Below are 20228 nucleotides of genomic sequence, written 5' to 3' on the forward strand. Positions count from 1 at the left end.
GATTGTGATTAATTTGCCCACACATTTATGTTAATTGAAGTGTGTGTTCACACCCATCAATCTCAATGAGGTTTTAACTCAATCCATAACAAGGTTTCACCCAGCTCATAACATTATTTATTGATATTACAGTAGCACCAAGAGGACTCCATCAAGACTGGGACTCCATGCCACAGGCTTTACAAATACATATTAAGAAGCAATCACTGCCCTGAAGCTTGACTCAAATGTGTGCTGTATTATAAGAGAGACAAGGATAAGGTAATATCTTTTATTGGACCAACTTCAGCTGGTGAAAGGGACAATTTCTCAAGCTCCATAGAGCTCTTCTTCAGAAGTTGGTCCAATGAAAGATATTACCTCACCCACCGTGTCTCTCTCATATGCTGGACTCAACACAGCTACAGTAATACTGCATACAATACTATTAGTCACTTTCAGAACACGTTACTCACAAGGACCCTCTTACACAATATTGCCTCCTCTTACAGGTACCTGCTTGTGGATTTGAAATGCATTTCCCCTGGTAGCTGCAACAGTCTTAATTTTGTATAATATTAGCAAACAACTCGGTACCTCACTAAATCACTTAAACAATGGAACCCAAAGGTGATAACTATCCCTTTAGTTTTGGTGTCCGGAGAGAAGTCTGTTCCAGGTACAGTGGGCTTCTCTATAGGCCTGATCCCAAGAATTTCTTTACATCTACAGCTCCCAGAGACATCAATGGTTTGGCCCAATTAAGAAAAAAAAAAACCTCTGTCTCGGGATCCTGACTTACCCAGTGACCACTTTGAAGCTGAGTAAATAATTTAACCTCTCTGTGCCCAGTTTCCCCACCTGTAAATTTGGTTAATACTGACTGCGCCTACCTCTTAGAGGGAGTGTGGGGCTTAATCAAATAATATTTGTGAAGCGCTTTGAGATCCTGGATGGGAGTTGCTATGTAACATAAGTGCTAATCGTGATGATTACAAATGTTTTTATTCAGTGCAGAATCTTGAAAGGGTTTTTAGAGCATGTTTATACTTGGCTTCTGTTGTGTAGCCATAGGGAGTGGAAAGGAATTTTAGTGCAGTGCATCACAAGCTGTAGTATTTCCCCAAAGTCTGATCTGTCATTCTAACCCACGTGAATCTTTTGTTTTAGACATATTTTAGTTACAGATGTGGAAATACCAGGCAGTATTCTTTGTGGCCTTTCAGTGAAGAACGCCCATATCCAGTAGCATATCATACCTATGGCTGAGTAGCCATTTCACTTCACTCCACTATATGCTGCCAAAACAATATTGGCAGTGGAATTTGTTACACTGTTGGTGTGTTTGGTGTTTTGTAGAATCTCATCGCTCCAGTCCATTGCTATGAACTGTGGTTCTGGAACAAAGCTCTGGCTCAAAAATAACAAGACGGTAAATCACCAGAGTGAGAGTTAATGGCCACAGCAATTAGTCTGGGCCCAGCTCCATATGCTCAGTGATATCGACCGATGCTCCCTTCTGTCCCTGCTGTTCCTGCTATTACCTCTGCCTCGCCAAACAACACAACCTGCTGAAGTACATCGTTTCCAAATCAGCTGCTGATGCCAACATCAGCAAATCAGAGAGATCACCAAACCCCATGCTTGTCCACTGACAGCAATGTGAGTAAGTAAAGAACCATCTGTGATCTTTTATTTTTTTTAAAGAGAGAGAGAGAGAGAAAGTTGTAGATGTTATGTGAAAGTACTGAATGTTATGGGTTGGTGCCCTATTAAATGGGGTGTGCACAGTGGCAAGTCCCATCCAGATGCAAAGTAAAGTGATCGTGGCACTGTCTGTCCAATAAGTTTAACTTCGTAGCCTAGTAAAATGATAGAACAAACTTCTGTGACCATATGGAGACACATACGGTGTCAGATCTGGATCCTAGAATATAATGGCATGATGAGCAAGAAGTAGACTTGTTTACAATGAACAAACCACGCCAGACAAATTAGATGGCTCTGCAGCACATGAGGATCCCCTTGCAATGGGGAAATTTTCCAGTTGTTGGACCCGCTGAATTTATAACCATGTTGTGCTTGCAGATTGATACAAAGTAGTCTCAGCATGGCTGAGAATCTAGGCCAATGTGTCTTAATGGGTGGTACTTTATACTGTACTAAGAATAACTTGAGGCATCTCACCCTTCTTTCACTGGGCTTCTGTAGGGTGTTAGCTTTAAAACTTACATTCAATATATACAACGTGGCAAACAAAATAATTGTTCTCAGATGGAAACTTGTTTTGATTTGAGCTTGGATTTGAGAGTATCTTTAGGGAGAGAAGGGTCTGATCTATACTCACGAGGAAAACAGAGCTAGTGGAAACAATGACACAGTCTGTCAGGGCAGCACAATTAGAGGTTATTGCTATCGTGATATGGAACAGATGGGAAATCTTGGTTCCTTCTGAAGAGGTCTTTGAAATAATGAGTCAAGCTGCATCCTTAAAAATCCTCCAATATTCTCCGGCAATGGCCCCAAACACTATTGTAAGTAGTAAGTAGTATTGAGATGGCTGATGGCCCATTAAGTTAGGAAAGATGATCTTGTGGTTAAGGCACTGGACTGGAACTCAGGAGACTAGGGTCTGCACAGGCTCCTTGAGACATGTGGGGCAAGTTACTTAATCTTTGCAACTCAGTTCCCTGTGTGTAAAGTGTTAATAGTGCTTCCTTCCTCCCAGCCCAGCCGTTGTCCACCTTATCTGTTTAGATTGAAGTTCTCCAGGTCAGTGGTATAGGGGGCCTCTTGAAACTGGACTGCTCTCGGTAATGACCATTGTTGTCAAGTAGTGCAGTATTGGGTGCATGGATGGTGCCGCTCAAGGGGACACTTGCTGAAGTTAAAGGCAGCCACATGCAGTAGTAATGGCTGCAAAGTAAAGCCCCCTGCATAAATACACCGACAACCTTTGTGTTGCTGCTGTGCCTTGCCCCTGGCCTGCACTCTCCTTTTTCTGCACCTTCCCTTTGCCTCTCATTTGTGTTTGCAGATGCGAGAAGCACCCTCGTGAGTCAAGAAATGCCCATCACCTTGTAGCCACCATCTGCCCTCGCCCTCTGGGCCTTCCCTCTCCCCATCACTAGGGTATCCCAGGGGGAGCAGACGGCACTTGCCTGCAGCCTCAGCCCAGTCCCGCTCGGTTTAGCTTCCTCCAGCCGGTCAGCCAGGCCAAGCCCCAGCTGCCGCGTTTGGGGATTATGTTATCAGCGCCAAGGCCAGGGATTAAGGGTGACTTCCAGGAAGGGGGAGGGGGTCCCACCCTCGCCAGCTGATCGTCAGGAGCCCCCTCCTGCCGTCCCAGCACCGGCTGGAAGTTCCGCGCCAGCCATCATCGGGCAAAGAGCCACGTCTTGGAGCAAGCAGGCGTCCAAGCCCCTGCGGGGGTGGGTGCCCACGGGTCTCCAGCAGGTCGGGCTGCGCTTGGGGAGCTGCGTTCCCAGGCTCTCCCCTGCCTTTATCAGCCCCCCAAGTGCCCGGCCGGGGCTCGCCGCTGAGGAGCCGGTGTCGCGCCTCTGGCCCAGGCGAGACCAGCAGCAGGGGAGCCGGCTGACTGCAAATCTCTGGCTGCCAAGCGGTCCGGGGACCCCGGAGCGCAAAGGGGCAGGATGGAAGGAGACGCGTCTCCTCCAGCCCGGGCAAGCGGCTAGATCTGCAGATCGGCGGGAAGGGGAAGTGGGAGGAGGGGGGGGGTCTCCAGGTGCCAGCCCGCTTCCCCCGGCTGCGGCAGCTCGCGGGCGGCGGGGGGGAAGTGAGAGCCGCGAACCGGGGGAAGGAGAAGTGAGTGTGTCTGCGGGGGGCGCCCGGGACGGAGCAGCGCGGCCGGGCGGCCGCCGCGTGTCCTGCTGGGCAGCGAATCGCTCCGCCTCGGAGGGGCCGCGGGGAGCCGGAGGCGGCGAACCCTGCACCTGCGGGACGAGCTCGCCGGGCTCAACCCCAGCCGCGCGCGGAGGGCAGCCCGGGCGCCAGCCATGCAAACGGCCACCGCCTCCGGGCTGGATGTCTCGAGGGCGGGCGGGCCCCGGGAGGACGGGCGCAATGCCCCGAAGAACTACACAGGTAAGGGAGCCGGAGCTGCAGCAGCCCTGCCGAGCGCGGCTCCCGGGGCTGAGCCGGCCGAGTGGTTGTGCCCGGTGTGCCGGCAGCTCCTGGCTGTGGGGGCCGGGGAGTCAGCCGGGCGGCTGCTACTGCTGGAGCGGGGAGGGTCGGAGCTGTGGACGGGGGTACTCACATTGCTGGGGATTCACCCCACTTGCAGGAAACAGGGAGCAGCCTCTGAGTTCCGGTTTTTTTGGGAGTGGGGGGGTCACCTTTTGCCCAGCGGGGTCAGACTTCAGCTCCAGTGCGGATTTGAAATGCATCGTAAACTCGCACTCGGAGCTGCGTGGTGGCTCCAAGCCAGAGGAGGAGAGCAGTCCGGACCCCCTTAAATGGCCTTCACTGGCACTGACTTGCCGACTCTCTGCTGTAGCCATAGCTCAGTTTGCTGGATTTGGGACTCTTAGCTCCAAAGAGGCAAGTGGTGTCAAACGGGGTCATCAGATAAGCTGGCTTCGTGCGGGGAGAGGATGTGTTGACAGAGGCTCTGAAGGGTCTCCTTAACGGAATGCACCCGCATAACACAGGTTATAACAACGGGCAGTCCTTGTGGCACCTTCCAAACTACCCAATTTGTTTGATCATAAGCTTTCCTGGGCCAGAACCCGCTTCACTTAACCTAGCCCAGGAAAGCTTATGCCCAAATAAATTGGTTAGTCTCTAAAGTGCCACAAGAGCTCCTCGTTGTTTTTGCTGATACAGACTAACACGGCTGCCCCTCTGAAACCTGTCACAATGTTATAGTGCACAGGACAGTACTAGACCGAGCTGTAAGGCACTGGGTATCCTAGGAATAACTAATTCCTTTATTCTCAGGAGAGGACCACATCATGATGCAGGTCTTTTAAGAAGGGAGTTTGGAGTAATCAGCTTTGCTTCCTGCGCTTTTTCAGTCAAAGCCAAAGATGAGTTACAGTTTGGGCCAATCTGAGAGGAGAGGCCTGAGTACTCATTTTGAAGGTGCATCTCTGTTTCTGTTGGTATCACCCCCTACACAGAATTCCTTCTTTCTATCGCAGGTAATTATGTTGAGCTTGCACCACTGAACTCAGTGAGCCTTTTGCCACTGACTTCAATGAGTGAAGGATTCATTCCTGTAAGATATGACCCACCCCTTCTAACCAGCCACCACCTTCTCAAAGTTTTTCAGATAAGTGAAAGAGGTTTAAATTAAGTGAGTCTCTGCAGATGACTTGGCCCTAATGTAGCTGCAATTCCATGGTAATCATTTCATAATAGCCTTTTAGTGGTAGTGATGGCTGGAAAGGTTCATGTATGTTGGTGTAATTGTATTGAAAAGCTGTCAAGACTCTATTCAGAGTAAAAGCTTTGAAAAAGATAAGGTGGAATATCGACATAATACAGTTAGAAAGAAAAATGCGAGCTGCTTGCTTGGGACTTGTAAAGCATGTTCACTAGCAAAATGTTTTACAGAGCTGTGATTCCATTTACAATAATCATAGTAATAAATGATGTTGCCTTTAGAGGAAAAATTCTATTCCTAAATCTCTGCCTGTTATGATAGTTTTGATTAAATATTCGGTATCAGCAACCATTGCCTTGGTTTGCATTACGTTTAACAGCTTGCGTACACTAGACCATATTGTCTATTATTGGGACACAAAGCATACCTCAATGAGTTTATCAACATGCTGAGCTATTGCATGGAAGTACTAATTAAGGACCTGATCTTGCGGTCCTTACTCAGGCAAAAGGCCCAGCGAGTTCACTTTACTCACTTTGTTATACACTTTTGGATATGCAATACTGGTATGTTTGATCTGTGCAAGTATTTCGAAGAAACAGACATAAGAGGAATGCACCATGTTTTTAAGCCAACCCATGCAGGGCAAGCTGGCTGCAATAACTAGCCTTTTTAAGTAGGCTGCTCCAGAAAGGATTTTATTGAACTTTAAATATAATGGAATGGAATTAAATTATGGTAAAAAGTTTGAAGTCATCTTCTTTGTGTGTGTGTGTGTCCCATATTTATTTACAATGTGGTGGGGGGTATCTAAGAAACGCTTAGATTAATAGACATGTGAAATGAGAGTATCACTTTAAAGGGGAAAGGAATACATTTTCATTGTAATATCAGATTCAAAGATCTATGTTATTAAAATGAAATAATCTCCTGACAGCTACAGATTGACCTGGCAGAAAATGGAAAATCTCATTTTTCCTTGCACAATGAGTTAGTGGAATAGAATACCTACATGTTGAAAAAAGATTTAAGGCACAAACTAAAGCTCCAATTCTGCAATGTAATCTGACAGCATGGGTCCCAGCAGCTGTGCAGAGTCCCTTTAGCTTCAGTAAGGGTTGATGCTAGTGGATCCTGATGCAGGATCTGGCCCTAAAATATTTAGGGAGTTTTACCATTGACTTTAATGGGAGCAGAGTTAGCCAAGTGCTGAGGGCTCTTGGAAATCCCGTCCTTTCTGTTCACAATTCAGCTTGTCCTCAAGAATGCCACGCTGCACTGATTTAATTTGCTTGTGTGGTTCTAACAGGCTATATTGATGATCTGATTTTAGCATACTGTTAGAAATAATCAGACACGTTCAGTCCAGCATTTTTTGGTAATGCTTTACATTATGTCCACTACATACGTTTAACCATCCATTAGATTTATTAGAACCGTTCATATGAAAAATAACCAAGTTCTAGGAAACATGTATTGAGAATTAAGAGCTATGTGTAAACACAGATTGTATTGCTCTGCATTTATGCTCATTGACTTTTGCAAAATTGTCTGGCTCTGCTCCCTTCCCCTAGAGTGTCAGGTCAGTTTTGGGGCTTTGCTTTGGGCCCACAACTGAAACATGGCTTGTGGGTGGCTTGTCCATTGGTGGCTCAGACCTTGGGCCAGTGTGGCCCATGGGTGAAATCCTGAACCCCCTGAAATCAATGGCAAAACTCCCATTGACTTCACTAAGCCTGGATTTCACCCCAGAAATCTGGTTCCACCAGGGCGAATCTGGCCTTGAATTAATTTAATTGCTTGGTAGCATATAGCACTTACCTGTAGGCTATCAAACCAGCCCATCTTATTGCACTTATGGCAGGCCTCAGTAAATGTTTTAAACAACAATTTATATTTATTATTTATTTATATTTTATATTTATTTATATTTATTAATGTAGAATACCTGTGTTGACAGTAATACATTTTGTTGCTGTAATTAATGTCTGTTTCAGACTAGCAAACTCTGTGTGTGTACATGTGCACATGTATGCATGTGCGAGTATGTGTGTGTAAAAGTTGGTGAGATGAAATCAATCAGGGTCTGGAGCTACTGAACGGTTCCGTTCCCCTTTCCGCGTGAATTTCATCATAGTTAAATACCAATTCATTGTCATAAAAATGTTCATTGAATTAGCTGACTCTGACACAGTCTTTAAATCTGCACTAGTGGTTTGGATAGTCAACCAAAAGTTAATTATCATGGACTAGTTGTCATATAATTCTAAATTATATCTTTATGTGAGACACTTAATTTAAAATGAGACCACATTATTTATGCGGGGATATTTGTAGGAGAAATGATATATGCAGAGTGCTGGTGACAAACTGAGTTTCCCCCAGGCCAACTGTTGTACTGTGCAAGATTTTTTTCCCTCTTTCATACTACTGGTGATCATTTTTCCTATTGCACAAGTGGCGTGTCTTCATTGTAAACTTCCAGACCACAAATGAGAAGCTGGTGATAATGATCTATGTAGACAAACTCCCTCAGGCATCCCTTTTGCCGTCCATGAGAAAAGTGATGCAAAGTGTCTGTTTGCATTAATATGTTAATGAGAAAAGGCTAAAGAAAAGTTAAAAGATGTTCATCTACACAGTCTAACTTCTTTAAAAAGATTTTTAACTCAAAGGGAGTTACAGCTCCTCAAAATTCCCAGCAGTGAAGTTCAAACATGCTCCACTTTCTATGATGCTACCTCCCCAGGTTTCTGAGTGTAGGTTTTTCTGGCACATTTTCTCACCTTGACCGAAAATAGACTTCAGCAGAGTGTCTTATATTCTCCTTTGTGATAAAATGTTGCGCAGTGGGCTAAGATCCTCAAAAAGGTACTTTAAACCTGAGCTATGTACGTTAGTATGTATTATACCATTCAGTCACAAGAAAAAATGTGTATTACTAGCAGCAGGCATGGCTAGAGCCACACACCAAAGAGATCAAAGTATTGCAAAAACCATGCAAAAAAGATGCAGAGCACTGCACAACTAGACATATCTATGGAAGGAAGAGTCTGCAATAAAGGGCATAGTGTGTGAAAAGGTGAGGGAGACTGTTCCAGGTACCTTTGCCAAAGCTGAGATGACATCTTTCCCTGGCCCCAGTGCTTGTGTGATTAAACATCCACAAACACATTTACCTTTTCCATATCACTCCCTGAATTTTTGCCAGGAACAAGTTAATGCTACTTGGAGCAGCGTAAACTTATTGTTAGCATTTATACTGGTGGGCAGATATTCACTGTCCTCTCCTCCGATGCCTCCCCAGTTCCTTTGCACTGCTCTGAAAAAGCATCTGGAATGCTGATATAACTGGCTACCTGGGGAACCTCCTAGTGGAAGGAGCCAATGTAACTGCTCTGCCCCCAGTTTGTGGTCCCTAATGTGGGTGGCATGCCAGGGTTGGGAAAGGGAGCTTGGTCAGAGTGCTCCTCTGTTCTGTTGCCCCCTCTGCTGCTTGAATAGCCCGTTGAGGTCTTTTGCAGCCAAACACAGCTCAGAGCAGCCCTAAGGCTGCTGTAAGCTACACCTTGGGCTGATTGCATAGGTACGGGGTGGAGGGAGACATAATGGTGGTTTCTTATCACCCCTGCTGTGCTATGCACAGCACTAGTGCAGCTGAGGATCTGGCCCTTTGTTTTTCCAGTGTGGGGTATGCACAGCTGTACTTTGGCTTTGCCCTGACTCCTCGTGTGTTTCACCAGATCATTCCCTGATTTGGAGTTTGTAGCTATTTTGTGGATCTTCTACATGGAACCATTTCATGTTGGAGGTTAGTGTGGCAGCACCACAAGGAAGAGACTTCAGAGCTTTTTGATAGAATTGCAGGCAGGTGTTGAAGTATGTTGGTACCTTAGAAGCCAAGAGAACATGTGCACAGAGATTTTATGGTTACTCTTCCTTTGTCCAGGAAGACCAAAGGTAAGCTTGTTCTTCAAAGCCATGAACAGCTCTGCTCTGTACAAAGACTGACAAGAGGCTCTTTGCTATTTTCCTGTGATCGGATGATGCATTTGAGTTTGTAGACTTGGGGAGAAAAAGACTCCAGGTTTCTTCTTAACTTCTATTTCCACTGGCCAAAATGTGAGACAACTTGGAATATATGGCTGGTAGTTTCTTCCATTTTTTACTATTGAGATCAACGTAAAATCTTTGATTACATAAGATAAAGAAGTAAAGGTGACAGTATTTCAGCTGATAAGGATGTGGGTTTATCTCCTATGTGACACGTAAAATTATTACAATTTTTGTATATGCCATAAAATCCTAGAACAGCATAAAACAGAGGTGGACAAGATTTATTAGGTCATCCAGTCCCGTCTCTGCCAATGCAAGATTGTTCCCTGCAGTATATTAGCCAGTGCTTTAGTCTGGTTTAGTTTTAAATTTAGTTTTAAATTACTCAGATTATACAGGTGAACTACATCTCGACTTCTGAGTTTCAGCTAAGGATGGACCAATTGGTTTGGATTGAAACTTTGAGATTTTAAAAATCTGAAGTCACATAGCTGTACACTTCCTGGTTTTGGTGTCACCAGGAAGATAAAACACCAAAAAACAATTGATTTGGCTATTCCCATCCTGTCAGAACTGGGAAAGTCCTGAAATTCCAAGAGAGAGCCCAACATCACAAGATTTCTAGCCTAAGAGCTAAATCAAAGAGAACTGGATGCTTTTGGTTAAGTATCTAGTGTTAATTTCTGCTCACTTTCCTCAGACAAGACTCCCATTATTTTCCCTATAGACTAAGGAGCACAAGATTCAGCTCTTAATATTTGGGATAAATTATTTCAGTAGAACCCATTCACTCCCAGGCTAATTTCAGCATGGAAACTCTGACATGTTTTTTCTCAGCTGCAGTAGCTGATAAGCAACCGTTATTTTACAGATCAGTATTGACTTTATCAACAGATAAGAAACGATTTACAGCCTTGCTGGAATACTGTCGTACCTTCCATGCTTCCCTTCTTTTGTTTGCTGCTTTTTGTTAGACGGCAGATATTTTTAAACGCATAAGCTACAAAATGCAGAACCATTCGCAAAAAGAAAGCAAGGTGCATTCGCTATTGGGGGCAAATAAACAAAACTCCCATGGTGCAGACAAATCTCTGATACAAGTCAGTGGTAGTTTTGCCAAAGGCCCAGATTTTTAAAGGTATTTTGGTGTTGCTGAGTTCAGCATTGCAATGCCTAACTGATTCAGGAGCTTAAATTTCATTACTAAAAAGCGTTTAGGGACTTAGCTAAAATCCCGTTGGCTGTTGATGGGATTTAGGCTCCTAAATCAGGAGTTGCAATGTTGCAATGTTGAGTGCAGCAGTGCCTGAATACCTTTAAAAATCTGGGCCTAAGTGAGTAAGGATTGCACTATTTGGCTTGTTGTTGTCATTTCCTGGATATGGATTAATACTTGACTGCCATTTTAAAAGCGAATGGTAGAATATCCTATTGTATTCTTCTGTCTAAACACACAGACTCGCAGGCCACTGTATGACACTCTTAAAGTCAACAATAAATTAATTAAACAAATCACAAGGGGAAGAACAGTTGGGAGGGATGCAGGTCTTCAGTATCTGAAATACGCATTCTGCAAGAAAAGGCAAGGGACAGCTCTGCTTTGGTACAGTAGCTCAGGACACTAGCAGCTTTATGACAACTAATCTACAATGGTTCACTTTGCTTTTCCTTCTCATGACAGTAGTAAACAACAGTAAGCCGCTTTCAGTTCCTGTCATCTTTCACTAATCCTCATGATCAGGGAAGCCAAAACCTGCATTTATTGGATTGTACTGTGAAGCATTTGTGGCTTTGCTTCTCAGGTTTGGAGAGATATCTCTTGGGATCCATTAATTCCTATTACAGGATCCAGTCCTGCAAGATGCTGAGCACCTACAACTCCTGCTAAAATCAAAGGTACTCAGCACCTTGCAGAATCAAGTCCATAAGCAGATCTTGTAAAGATAAAACATTCATCCTCTATGGCTTTTAGCTCAAGTTGCTGTTCGCTTTTAAACCCTTGCACATGCTTAATTCTGTGCCATTTAACAGTATTATTTTCCTACTAACACACGTGCGCATGCATGCTCACCACATCTATATCTATCTAGCTACACACACACCCTCCACCGTGAAAAGGATCTGGAATCCTGAAGTCTGACCTCAGCAGTGAAAAAATTTACATAGTCATAAGACTGCAGAGAAGATTGTTAAATCGGTCTATTTGGTTAGGTTCTCAATACATGAGTGGTTTCTATCACCAAAATAAATTACATGTTATTGCTAATTAACACTGGTTTCTTCAAAAAAATCAATTATTCGCTGACAATTGCGAATGCTAGGTCACAGTTCTTTAGTACACACCTAGCAGCCTAAAACAGAAAACCAGTTAAAGAACAGCCTTCATTGTTCAAAAGCAAAAGGAACCATGCACAGGCCAGTATCCAGCATGGGAGAGAAGATACAGGCAAAATTCTCAACCCTTGAGCCTGCCTCTTTGCACAACTCAGGTGGCTTAAAGTGGACTCGCCTGACTCTAACTGGACAGCTGAGAATCACCCCAGTTTAGGGGAGCTATCAGATGGTATGAAGTGGTTTAACCAGTTCATGCACCAACTGCCCCTCCTCCCAGTGTAGTGGATGGGAGGGAGAATGTTGGGGGCAGGGTATAGCCTGCCAGCACTGACGCTGTTCATTCTCAACTGGGGCCTGGAGCCTGTTAGTGTGTGTTGGCACAGCCCCTAGGCTGTTTTAACTTATGTTGGGGGCGGAGCAGTTTGAGAATTAGGGAGCTGTAACCAGTTCCCTGATATCTCTTCCCACTCCACTCCACTAGGCAGTTTTTGACCAAGGAGAGTGTGGGCTGCAGAATTTTCCTTATAGGGCCCACTCGGCTGGGAACTTTCTGCTTTGCACACAAGTTGTGAGCAAAAGACTGGCAATCCTGAGGTAAAAGGGAAAGACCGCAGTCAGAGGCAGAAGAGACATCTGGTTTGATGTGTTGTGTTAATTCCTGAATATATGTATTTTACACACCTTTTTAATGTACCACACCAGATAGTCTAGACCTGCCTCTCTCTATTGGGCCAAATTCCCAGCTGATGTATACTGGTGTCGCTTCATTGAAATCCAGTCCAGCTACACTGGTTTATACCAGCCGGGGGTCTGACTCATAATATGTCAAATGCAGATTAAAGCTCTGAAGCCAGGTTCTCTACCATGCTCAGTTCAGTTGTAAGGAAGGGGGTCATCAGCTGGGGACTCCCCTTCCCTGCCCACAACAGGATCCTGCAATTAAGCCTGTTGGGAGTGAGGCCTCGGAGGCAGCTACTCTGACTCTGTGCTAGCTGGATCTCCATTCCCTTTATAAAGGTAACAGAGCAGGCAAGTGAATCTGTCCCCTCATATATATGTACTACAAAGAATCCCGGTGAATAATAGTCTGTTCTGGGTTTAGGATCAGGCTCTCTTTTCTTCCTCATCAGAGAGCTTTTGCAGGCAGCATTTGAATCCCACCACTTATATTGCAAATTAAATGAACCATTGAAGCCAATGAAAAAATGGCAAACATCCTGATATTGTTATAGTAACATATTTTTTATTCATTTCTCCATCATATGTGCTCAGATAACTGTTTTCTGTTTTCTGCCTCTCCCCCAGGGCTACTGCGTATCTTAAATCTGCAATCCCTCATATCTGATCAGGTCATCGCTCCCACTGCTTTATCCTTAGAGGATTAGCAGGGCACATCAATTATATATATGTGTGTGTCTGTGTAATATACTCAAGAGTATTATGGGTAATATTGTGCTTGGTTTACAATTAAAGCCTTTTCTTCTTTCAGCCAGATACTTTCTACAGGCCAGGTCTAGTTTATGGGGCTGCGTTACTGTGTTTTGGGCTAACACAGCATGATATAGTGCAATATAAGGAAGACTGATGAATATAGCAGCTTTTTTAAAACAGTATTTTCTGATCAGATATCTGCTGGACCAACCCACCTGTGCATATTTAGCAGTTTATCTCAGTAAGCCATGCTGGGTTTGAAACCCTGGGTAATTTATGAAGGCAATCTCTACCTGAAGCAAAAACAGAAAACTACATCTTTTCTGACCTTCTTTGGACATACTGTAATGTTCAGCTACTGATAGAAACAGACTGTTTATATTTTTTAACTATTAAAAAAGGGGTGGGGGACTTCCAGATTATGTTGCTGGTTTGTTTTCAGAGACAGTAAAACTGGTCAAAGATTAATTTACTGAGGCATTTAGAGGGATAGCTAAATATGGGTAAAAAATTATAGTTTTGTCTTTGCAAAACGTTCATAAGGATACTGGAAAGGTTTGCCAATTTTACAGAATTTCATAGAATTTATAAAGCTGCTATAATGTGGGCGGCAATTCACATAAGTAAAATAAAATAAAAATCTGCCCCAACATTATAGGTTCTAATATATGTTAATACATGAACTATCTGCAGCACATATCCTGCTACCATCCCCATTGGCAGCCTGCTCTGTAAATTGCCCTGGTGATCAAATAAGTGTTAATAAATCTTCACTATCAGAGCTATATGAAAAATTCTTACCACTGGGCCCAAGGATGGGGAACAGGGAAGGAGATCTCCTTTTTACCTGTTTTGCAAAAAAACAAACAAACCCCAAACCTCCTGCCCTTTTCCAGCACCTTCCCCACCCCCGCCACAAACATTTTGTGGTGCCCCTTAGAGGGTTTGAGTAGCTGTGGAGTGAAAAGCAAAGCCTGATAGCTTTCACAGCAAACTGGTCTTGCCCCATTGCTGACACTGTATTGTTATTAGAGCTGGAGAACAATTCCACTTCATAACAGTTTTCGAGGTTTTGGAATTTGATTTCATTCCGCATTGGAACAAAACCAAAAGCATTCAAACATTTCCCTAAAACAGAATTGTCTTGAAACATCCTGTTTTCAGATTTGAATAGTCAGAATTTCAGTCTGGGTCTCTCCTCTTTTAGTAACCGGAGTCCACCTGGGACCTCAGAAACCTTCCTGTTCCTATCCAAAAATCGATACACCACCACAAAATGTTTTGGCTTCAGCAAAGCTGCATCTTTCAATGAAAAACCACTTTGCAAAAATGTTTTGACTAGCTCAAACCATTGTGTTCTACCACGTGGACTGGCATGGGCTGGCTCCGGAAAGCTTTTTGCCAGTCAGCGATGCATATGCAATTTTCTGTTTGATGTCTTCCAACAATAGCTCCTATCTCCATTTTGAGCACTTGCCTTTTTGTTTCATGTGGTCGTCCTTTTGGGCAGGGACTGCCTTAATTTTTGTGGCTGGTAAAGCACCACGCAAAGAGTTGATACTTAACAATTAATAAAAGGAATGTTCAGGCCTATGCTATTCATAGCCTTCTCTCTTTATAGATAGAGGAATGTGATTTAAAGGTTTTGACCTCATAAAAGATTACTAGTTCTGTTATACCCGAGGCTCTTATATAGGCCTTATGAGAGAGTCACCAAAGACAGAATCACTATGAAGAGCTTTTTTTTTTCCCTCCGTGGAGATTTGATCTGCATGTCAGCAAGATGTTAAACTGGAGACTAAAATCTGAATTGTCATGAAACAATCACAAATGTACTATGGATGTGGCTTCTTTTGGTGACAGTTTTCATGCAGCTCTTGTATGATGACCCAAGACATTTTGAACATTATCCCAAGATAGTACATGAAATTTCTTATGGATAAGGGAAAATTTTAACATTTCCTGTTGTCATTGTTTCAATTACAAAATATGGCTTTTGGTTAACCTATCATTTTGGACTGTCTGCAAAAATCCTATGGTTGGCTGCACATGTTTAATGAATTAAATGTTATTCATGAGCACTGGGAAAAAATAATGATGGAAGCTGAAAATATTTTAGGTATAAAACTACAGATTTCACCAGCTTTCTGTCTAATAAATGAAATTGCTGCCAGAGAGGCTATTTCCCGGCCTCACAAAATCTGGTTAAGAAGAGACAGGGTGATCCTGAAGCAATGCTAACATGACACAATGACTTTAGTGTCAGAGCGGATGATGTGAGTGTCAAGATCAGCTGCAGATGAAAGGATGCTATGTAGAATATTAAGAGAGCAGTGAGTAATTTGATTACATTTGGTTACCTTTTTATGGTCTGTTCACTAAGATCTTTGTACCTTTATTCAATGGAAAAAGATGAAATGATGAACTAGGGGGCCATAAAAAAAGGGCCAAAGGGAAGTTGGCCCAGCAGAAGGAATTACCCTTTTTTCTCTCCTCCATTTTTATTATTCCTTGGTGAGAGAGGAAGTTGTATTGAGTGATGTACCTGAGCTGCAAATTCCAGATCCAAACTAGATTTGGTGTTGCCCAGATATAGACCCATAGTTTCACTGTTTGCATGAGTGGTTTTGTTTCATATCTTTTATAAAGATACATGCCAGCTAGTGAAGCCAGATCCAAAACCTCTCCAAAGTTCACAGGTGTTCAGAGCCAGGGAGTTGGTTCAGGCCCCTCTTTGGCAGCATGTGGTATTTTAGAAACAGTTATATGTGTTTTTCTTTTTTGTAAACATTGATAATGCTCTTGTCAGTGACACAAAAATCAATCCTGATTGGGCTTTCAAAGTAGCATCTAAAACTTGATCCTACATTGCCTAGAAAGGACTGCAGGATTGGCCCTACCTGTCCAGAATGGTTTATTTATTGTGTGCTGGTTTTGTTCTGTTAGGTGGCATGCCTGTCTGCCTGGTCATTGTGTGTGCTTTACAGTATTTGATAGATTGAGTTTGTTAAAATTCTGACGAGAGAGCCAGTAATACTCCTGTTTTAAAAAACTCTTAATTTTATCCTGTTTAAGCTCTCCATTTTGGGGACTAAGACCCATGTTGTACATTTAGTAGAGCATGTATGTTATTTCTTACCTTATGTCCTTTATAATGGAATGGAGTGATCAGAAATCAATTACAGGATTAAATGATACCCAGAGGCAAAAGGGGAAGACAGAGTCCTACAGAAATAATTGATCCATTTACTAAATAACTTAATCACAAAAACAACAGTTGACATCACTTTCACGAATAATTTTTATTTGTGAATGGTTTGCTTACAGGCATAATTCTGGTGAATTCCACAGCTGATTATTTTTTTAAACAGAGAAATAGCAGTGAAGAGGTAAGTAAATGAATGCTTCTAGATTGATGAAGCATTTCCATGCTGGCTAATGAAGTCATACATTTACTTCTCTGAGGTATTGTAGCTTATGGTTTTAATACTGTTGGTAAATGTACTAATAAAGTGCAGAAAAAAACTTGGCATTTACTTTACCAGAGACCTCTTTAAATATCTTGTTTTTCATTTGATTATTTTTATCAATTAGTTCACTATTAGAAAAAATACTCACTACATCTCTCTTCATTAGATCTAAAAGTGAGATCTATGGACCAGAATAACTTTGCTTTGATGTAAACTGGGGGGAAAATCAACCGTGGAGTGCGGTACAGTGACCAGAGCAAATCCACTTTAAAAAAAGTAATCTAAGAGACATGAGGAAGAATCAGCTTACACAGATTTGACATACTCCTCATATTCAAAGTAGGGAGAATCACATATATTGTCAGTCAAACCCATCCAGCATTTTTCGTGATGTATAGTTTGGACTTCTTGTGGATTAATATACCCTTCAGGCCACGCAAAAAGGGAGAACTGCAGGATATAGAATCATCAATATGTAGAATGGGAAGGGACATTGAGAGGTCATCCAGTCCAGCTTCCCATGCTGAGGCAGGACCAAGTATACCTAGACTGTTCATGACAGGTGTTTGTCTAGCCTGTTCTTAAAACCTCTAATGATGGGGATTCCAAAACCTCCCTTGGAAGCCTATTCCAGAGCTTAATTATCCTTCTAGTTAAAAGTTTTTTCTTAATATCTAACCTAAATCTCCCTTGCTGCAAATTAAGCCCCTTACAGTTTTTGTGCTACCGTCAGTGGATGCAGAGAACAATTGATCATAGTCCTCTTTGTAACAGTCCTTAACGTATTTGAAAAGAGTTATCTGATCCCCCTCAGTCTTCTTTTCTCAAGACTAAACATCCCCAGGTTTTTTTTAACCTTTCCTCACAGGTCTGGTTTTCCAACCTTTTATCAATTGGTTGCTTTCCTCTGGACTCTCTCCAAGTTATCCACATCTTTTCTAAAGTGTGGCACCCAGAACTGGACACAATACTCCAACTGAGGTCTCATCAGTGCCAAGTAGAAAAGGACAGTTACCTCCTGGGTCTTATATATGACACTCCTGTTAATACACCTTAGGATGACATTAGCTTTTTCACAACTGCATCACATCATTGATTCATATTCAGTTTGGGATCCACTGTAATCCCAGATCTTTTTCAGCAGTACTACTACATAGTCAGTTATTTCCCCATTTTGTAGCTGTGCATTCGATTTTTTTCCCTGAGTGCAGTATTTTGTACTTTATTGAATTTCATCTCGTTGATTTCAGACCAATTCTCCAGTTTGTCAAGGTTATTTTGAATTCTAATCCTGTCCTCCAAAGTGCTTGCAACCCCTCCCCACTTGGTGTCATCCACAAATTTTATAAACATGTTCAATTTTCCAAGTCATTATTTAAAATATTCCATAGAACTGGACAAAGGACAGAACCCTCTGGGAGCCCACTAGATACATACCCCAGTTTGACAGCAAACCATTGATAACTACTTTTTGAGTATGGTTTCTCAGCCAGTTTTGCCATGCACCTTATAGTAATTTCATCTAGACCAGGGGTGGGCAAACTATGGCCTGGGGGCCGCATCCAGCCCTTCAGACATTTTAATTCAGCCCTCAGGCTCTGGCTGGGGAGCAGGATTGGGGTTGGCCCTGCTCCATGAGTTCTGTGGCTCTGCACGCTCCCAGAAGCAGCGGCATGTCCCTCCTCTGGCTCCTAAGCATAGGGGCAGCGAGGGGGCTCCATACGCTGCCCCCCCGCCCCAAGCACAGCCCCCACAGCTCCCATTGGCCGGGAACCTTGGCCAATGGGAGCTGCAGGGGCAGCGCCTGCAGATGGGGCAACACACAGAGCTGCCTGGCCATGCCTCTGCATAGGAGCTGGAGGGGGGACATGCTGCTACTTCTGAGAGCTGCCTGAGGGAAGCGCTGCCTGGAGCCTGCACCCCTGACCCACTCCTAGGCCCCTGATCCCTCTCCCGCCCTCCAAATGCCTCGGTCCCAGCCTGGGGCACCCCCCTGCAGCCCCAAATCCTCATCTCTAGCCCCAGCCCAGAGCCCACACCCCCTCCCACACCCCAACCCCCAATTTCATGAGCATTCATGGCCTGCCATACAATTTCCATACCCAGATGTGGCCCTCAGGCCAAAAAGTTTGCCTACCCCTGATCTAGACCTAAGTTTCCTAATATGTTTCTGAAAATATCACGTGAGATGGTGTCAAAAGCCTAACTAAAATCAAGATATGTCAGGACTACAGCTTCCCACCTATTCACTGTGCCAGATAACCCTGTCAAAGAATGTCAATGATAGAACAAATTTTAAAGGTGGGATTTTCAGGAGTGCTCAACATTGGCCTAACAATTACAGCTGGTTGGAAAATGGATTTTTTTTCCTGGCAACAATTGCAGCTTTTCAGAGAAAAATTGAAAACTAAAATATTTAGTCCAGAAACTGAAATATTTTGGTTTGGAAATGTTGCCATGGTGCCTAATGGGAGATGTAGTTCAGATGCATCATGCTCCTATTCTCCTCTACAGGCTGGGCTCCTTGGTTTGACCACATTTCTCATGATGCACCGCAGTCTCCCCTCTTAGTGAGGAGAGGCCTGGCCATGGTGCACCATGGGAGATGCAGTCTGACTGGGGAGCCTGGCCTATAGAATCTGCAGCTTACATGTTGCAGGATCAGGGCTAATATAGACAAGACAAAGGGTAGTAGAAATGGAGTCACTGAGAGATGAAATGACTTGCCTAAGGTCACACAGCTGGTCAGTGTCAAGGCCAGGCATGGAACCCAGTTGTCCTATCCTTTCAGTGCCCCATTCCCTGGACTACTCTGCTTCTCTGTCATGTAAACCTGTGCATATTCCAGCATTTGCTTAAAATCAGAATGTGTTCATGTCATTGAATGTAGAGCTCAAGCTAAGGAAATGATTTCACAAATATTTGTGTAGTATTGTTGGCTTTGAGCCATTATCAACCCTTGCCCACTCTATTGAACGCGCTGCTACTTTTCTTTATTGCTTTTCAGGTACTTAGTTTTAAACATGACACGTACAAAACCGTATCATAGGCAAGAAATGCCGGGCCATTCAGCTGTCGAGATTGCTGACGTGCTTTTATTAGAAACTGTTGGAGCAATTCATTATTATATAATTAAGCAATAACAAGACTTGACAGGCAACACGCTTCTAGATGGCTATAGCACAGCTCAGAAGCTCTTAAAGTGCTCTCCACTGGTGCAAATCCTGAATGGCCAAATTTTCCTGTTAATTTTATAGCTTTGTAGGTGTCATGTTTAACACTCATTTCCTGAAAAGCTGTGTAAGTGCCTGAGTTAGAATGTAAGCTCTTGAGAGCAGGGACTGAGTTCCCATGTATGGGTGCAGTGCCAAGTGCAATTGGGACCCCAACCCTCATGGGGGGTCTTTGGCTGCTATCATGATGTAAAGGGAAAATACTGTCATGAGTGCTGCCTACGTGTGGGATATCGCCACTCTCTTCTTCTCTGAGGGCCTCATGGAGGGTCAGTAGGTGTTTGTGACTTCAGGATATAAATTTTCAGAATGCATTTTGTTGAAACGTTTGCCTGCAGGAATAGCATCAGCCTATTTACTGGCGTAATGGTTTAGCGA

At 43.5% G+C, this 20228-nt stretch overlaps 1 protein-coding gene across 3 annotated transcripts in view; it reads left to right on the forward strand.

Moving 5' to 3' along the window:
* The first annotated feature begins 1566 nt into the window (after window positions 1–1566).
* The window catches only part of SUSD3 (sushi domain containing 3), a 51960-nt gene continuing 33298 nt past the window's right edge, over window positions 1567–20228 (forward strand). The window contains exons 1-2 of one of the 3 annotated variants that reach the window (XM_037904929.2): window positions 3772–4083; window positions 4939–5082. In XM_037904929.2, coding sequence (XP_037760857.1) covers window positions 5028–5082 — 55 coding nt within the window. In that variant the 5' untranslated portion in view covers window positions 3772–4083; window positions 4939–5027. Of the gene's footprint in view, window positions 1646–3729; window positions 4084–4938; window positions 5083–20228 lie in introns of those variants that run through there. The other 2 variants (XM_043550419.1, XM_037904928.2) reach the window with 2 other exon arrangements.

Source organism: Chelonia mydas, chromosome 7 (genome assembly GCF_015237465.2).
Source record: "Chelonia mydas isolate rCheMyd1 chromosome 7, rCheMyd1.pri.v2, whole genome shotgun sequence".
Taxonomy (NCBI): domain Eukaryota; kingdom Metazoa; phylum Chordata; order Testudines; family Cheloniidae; genus Chelonia; species Chelonia mydas.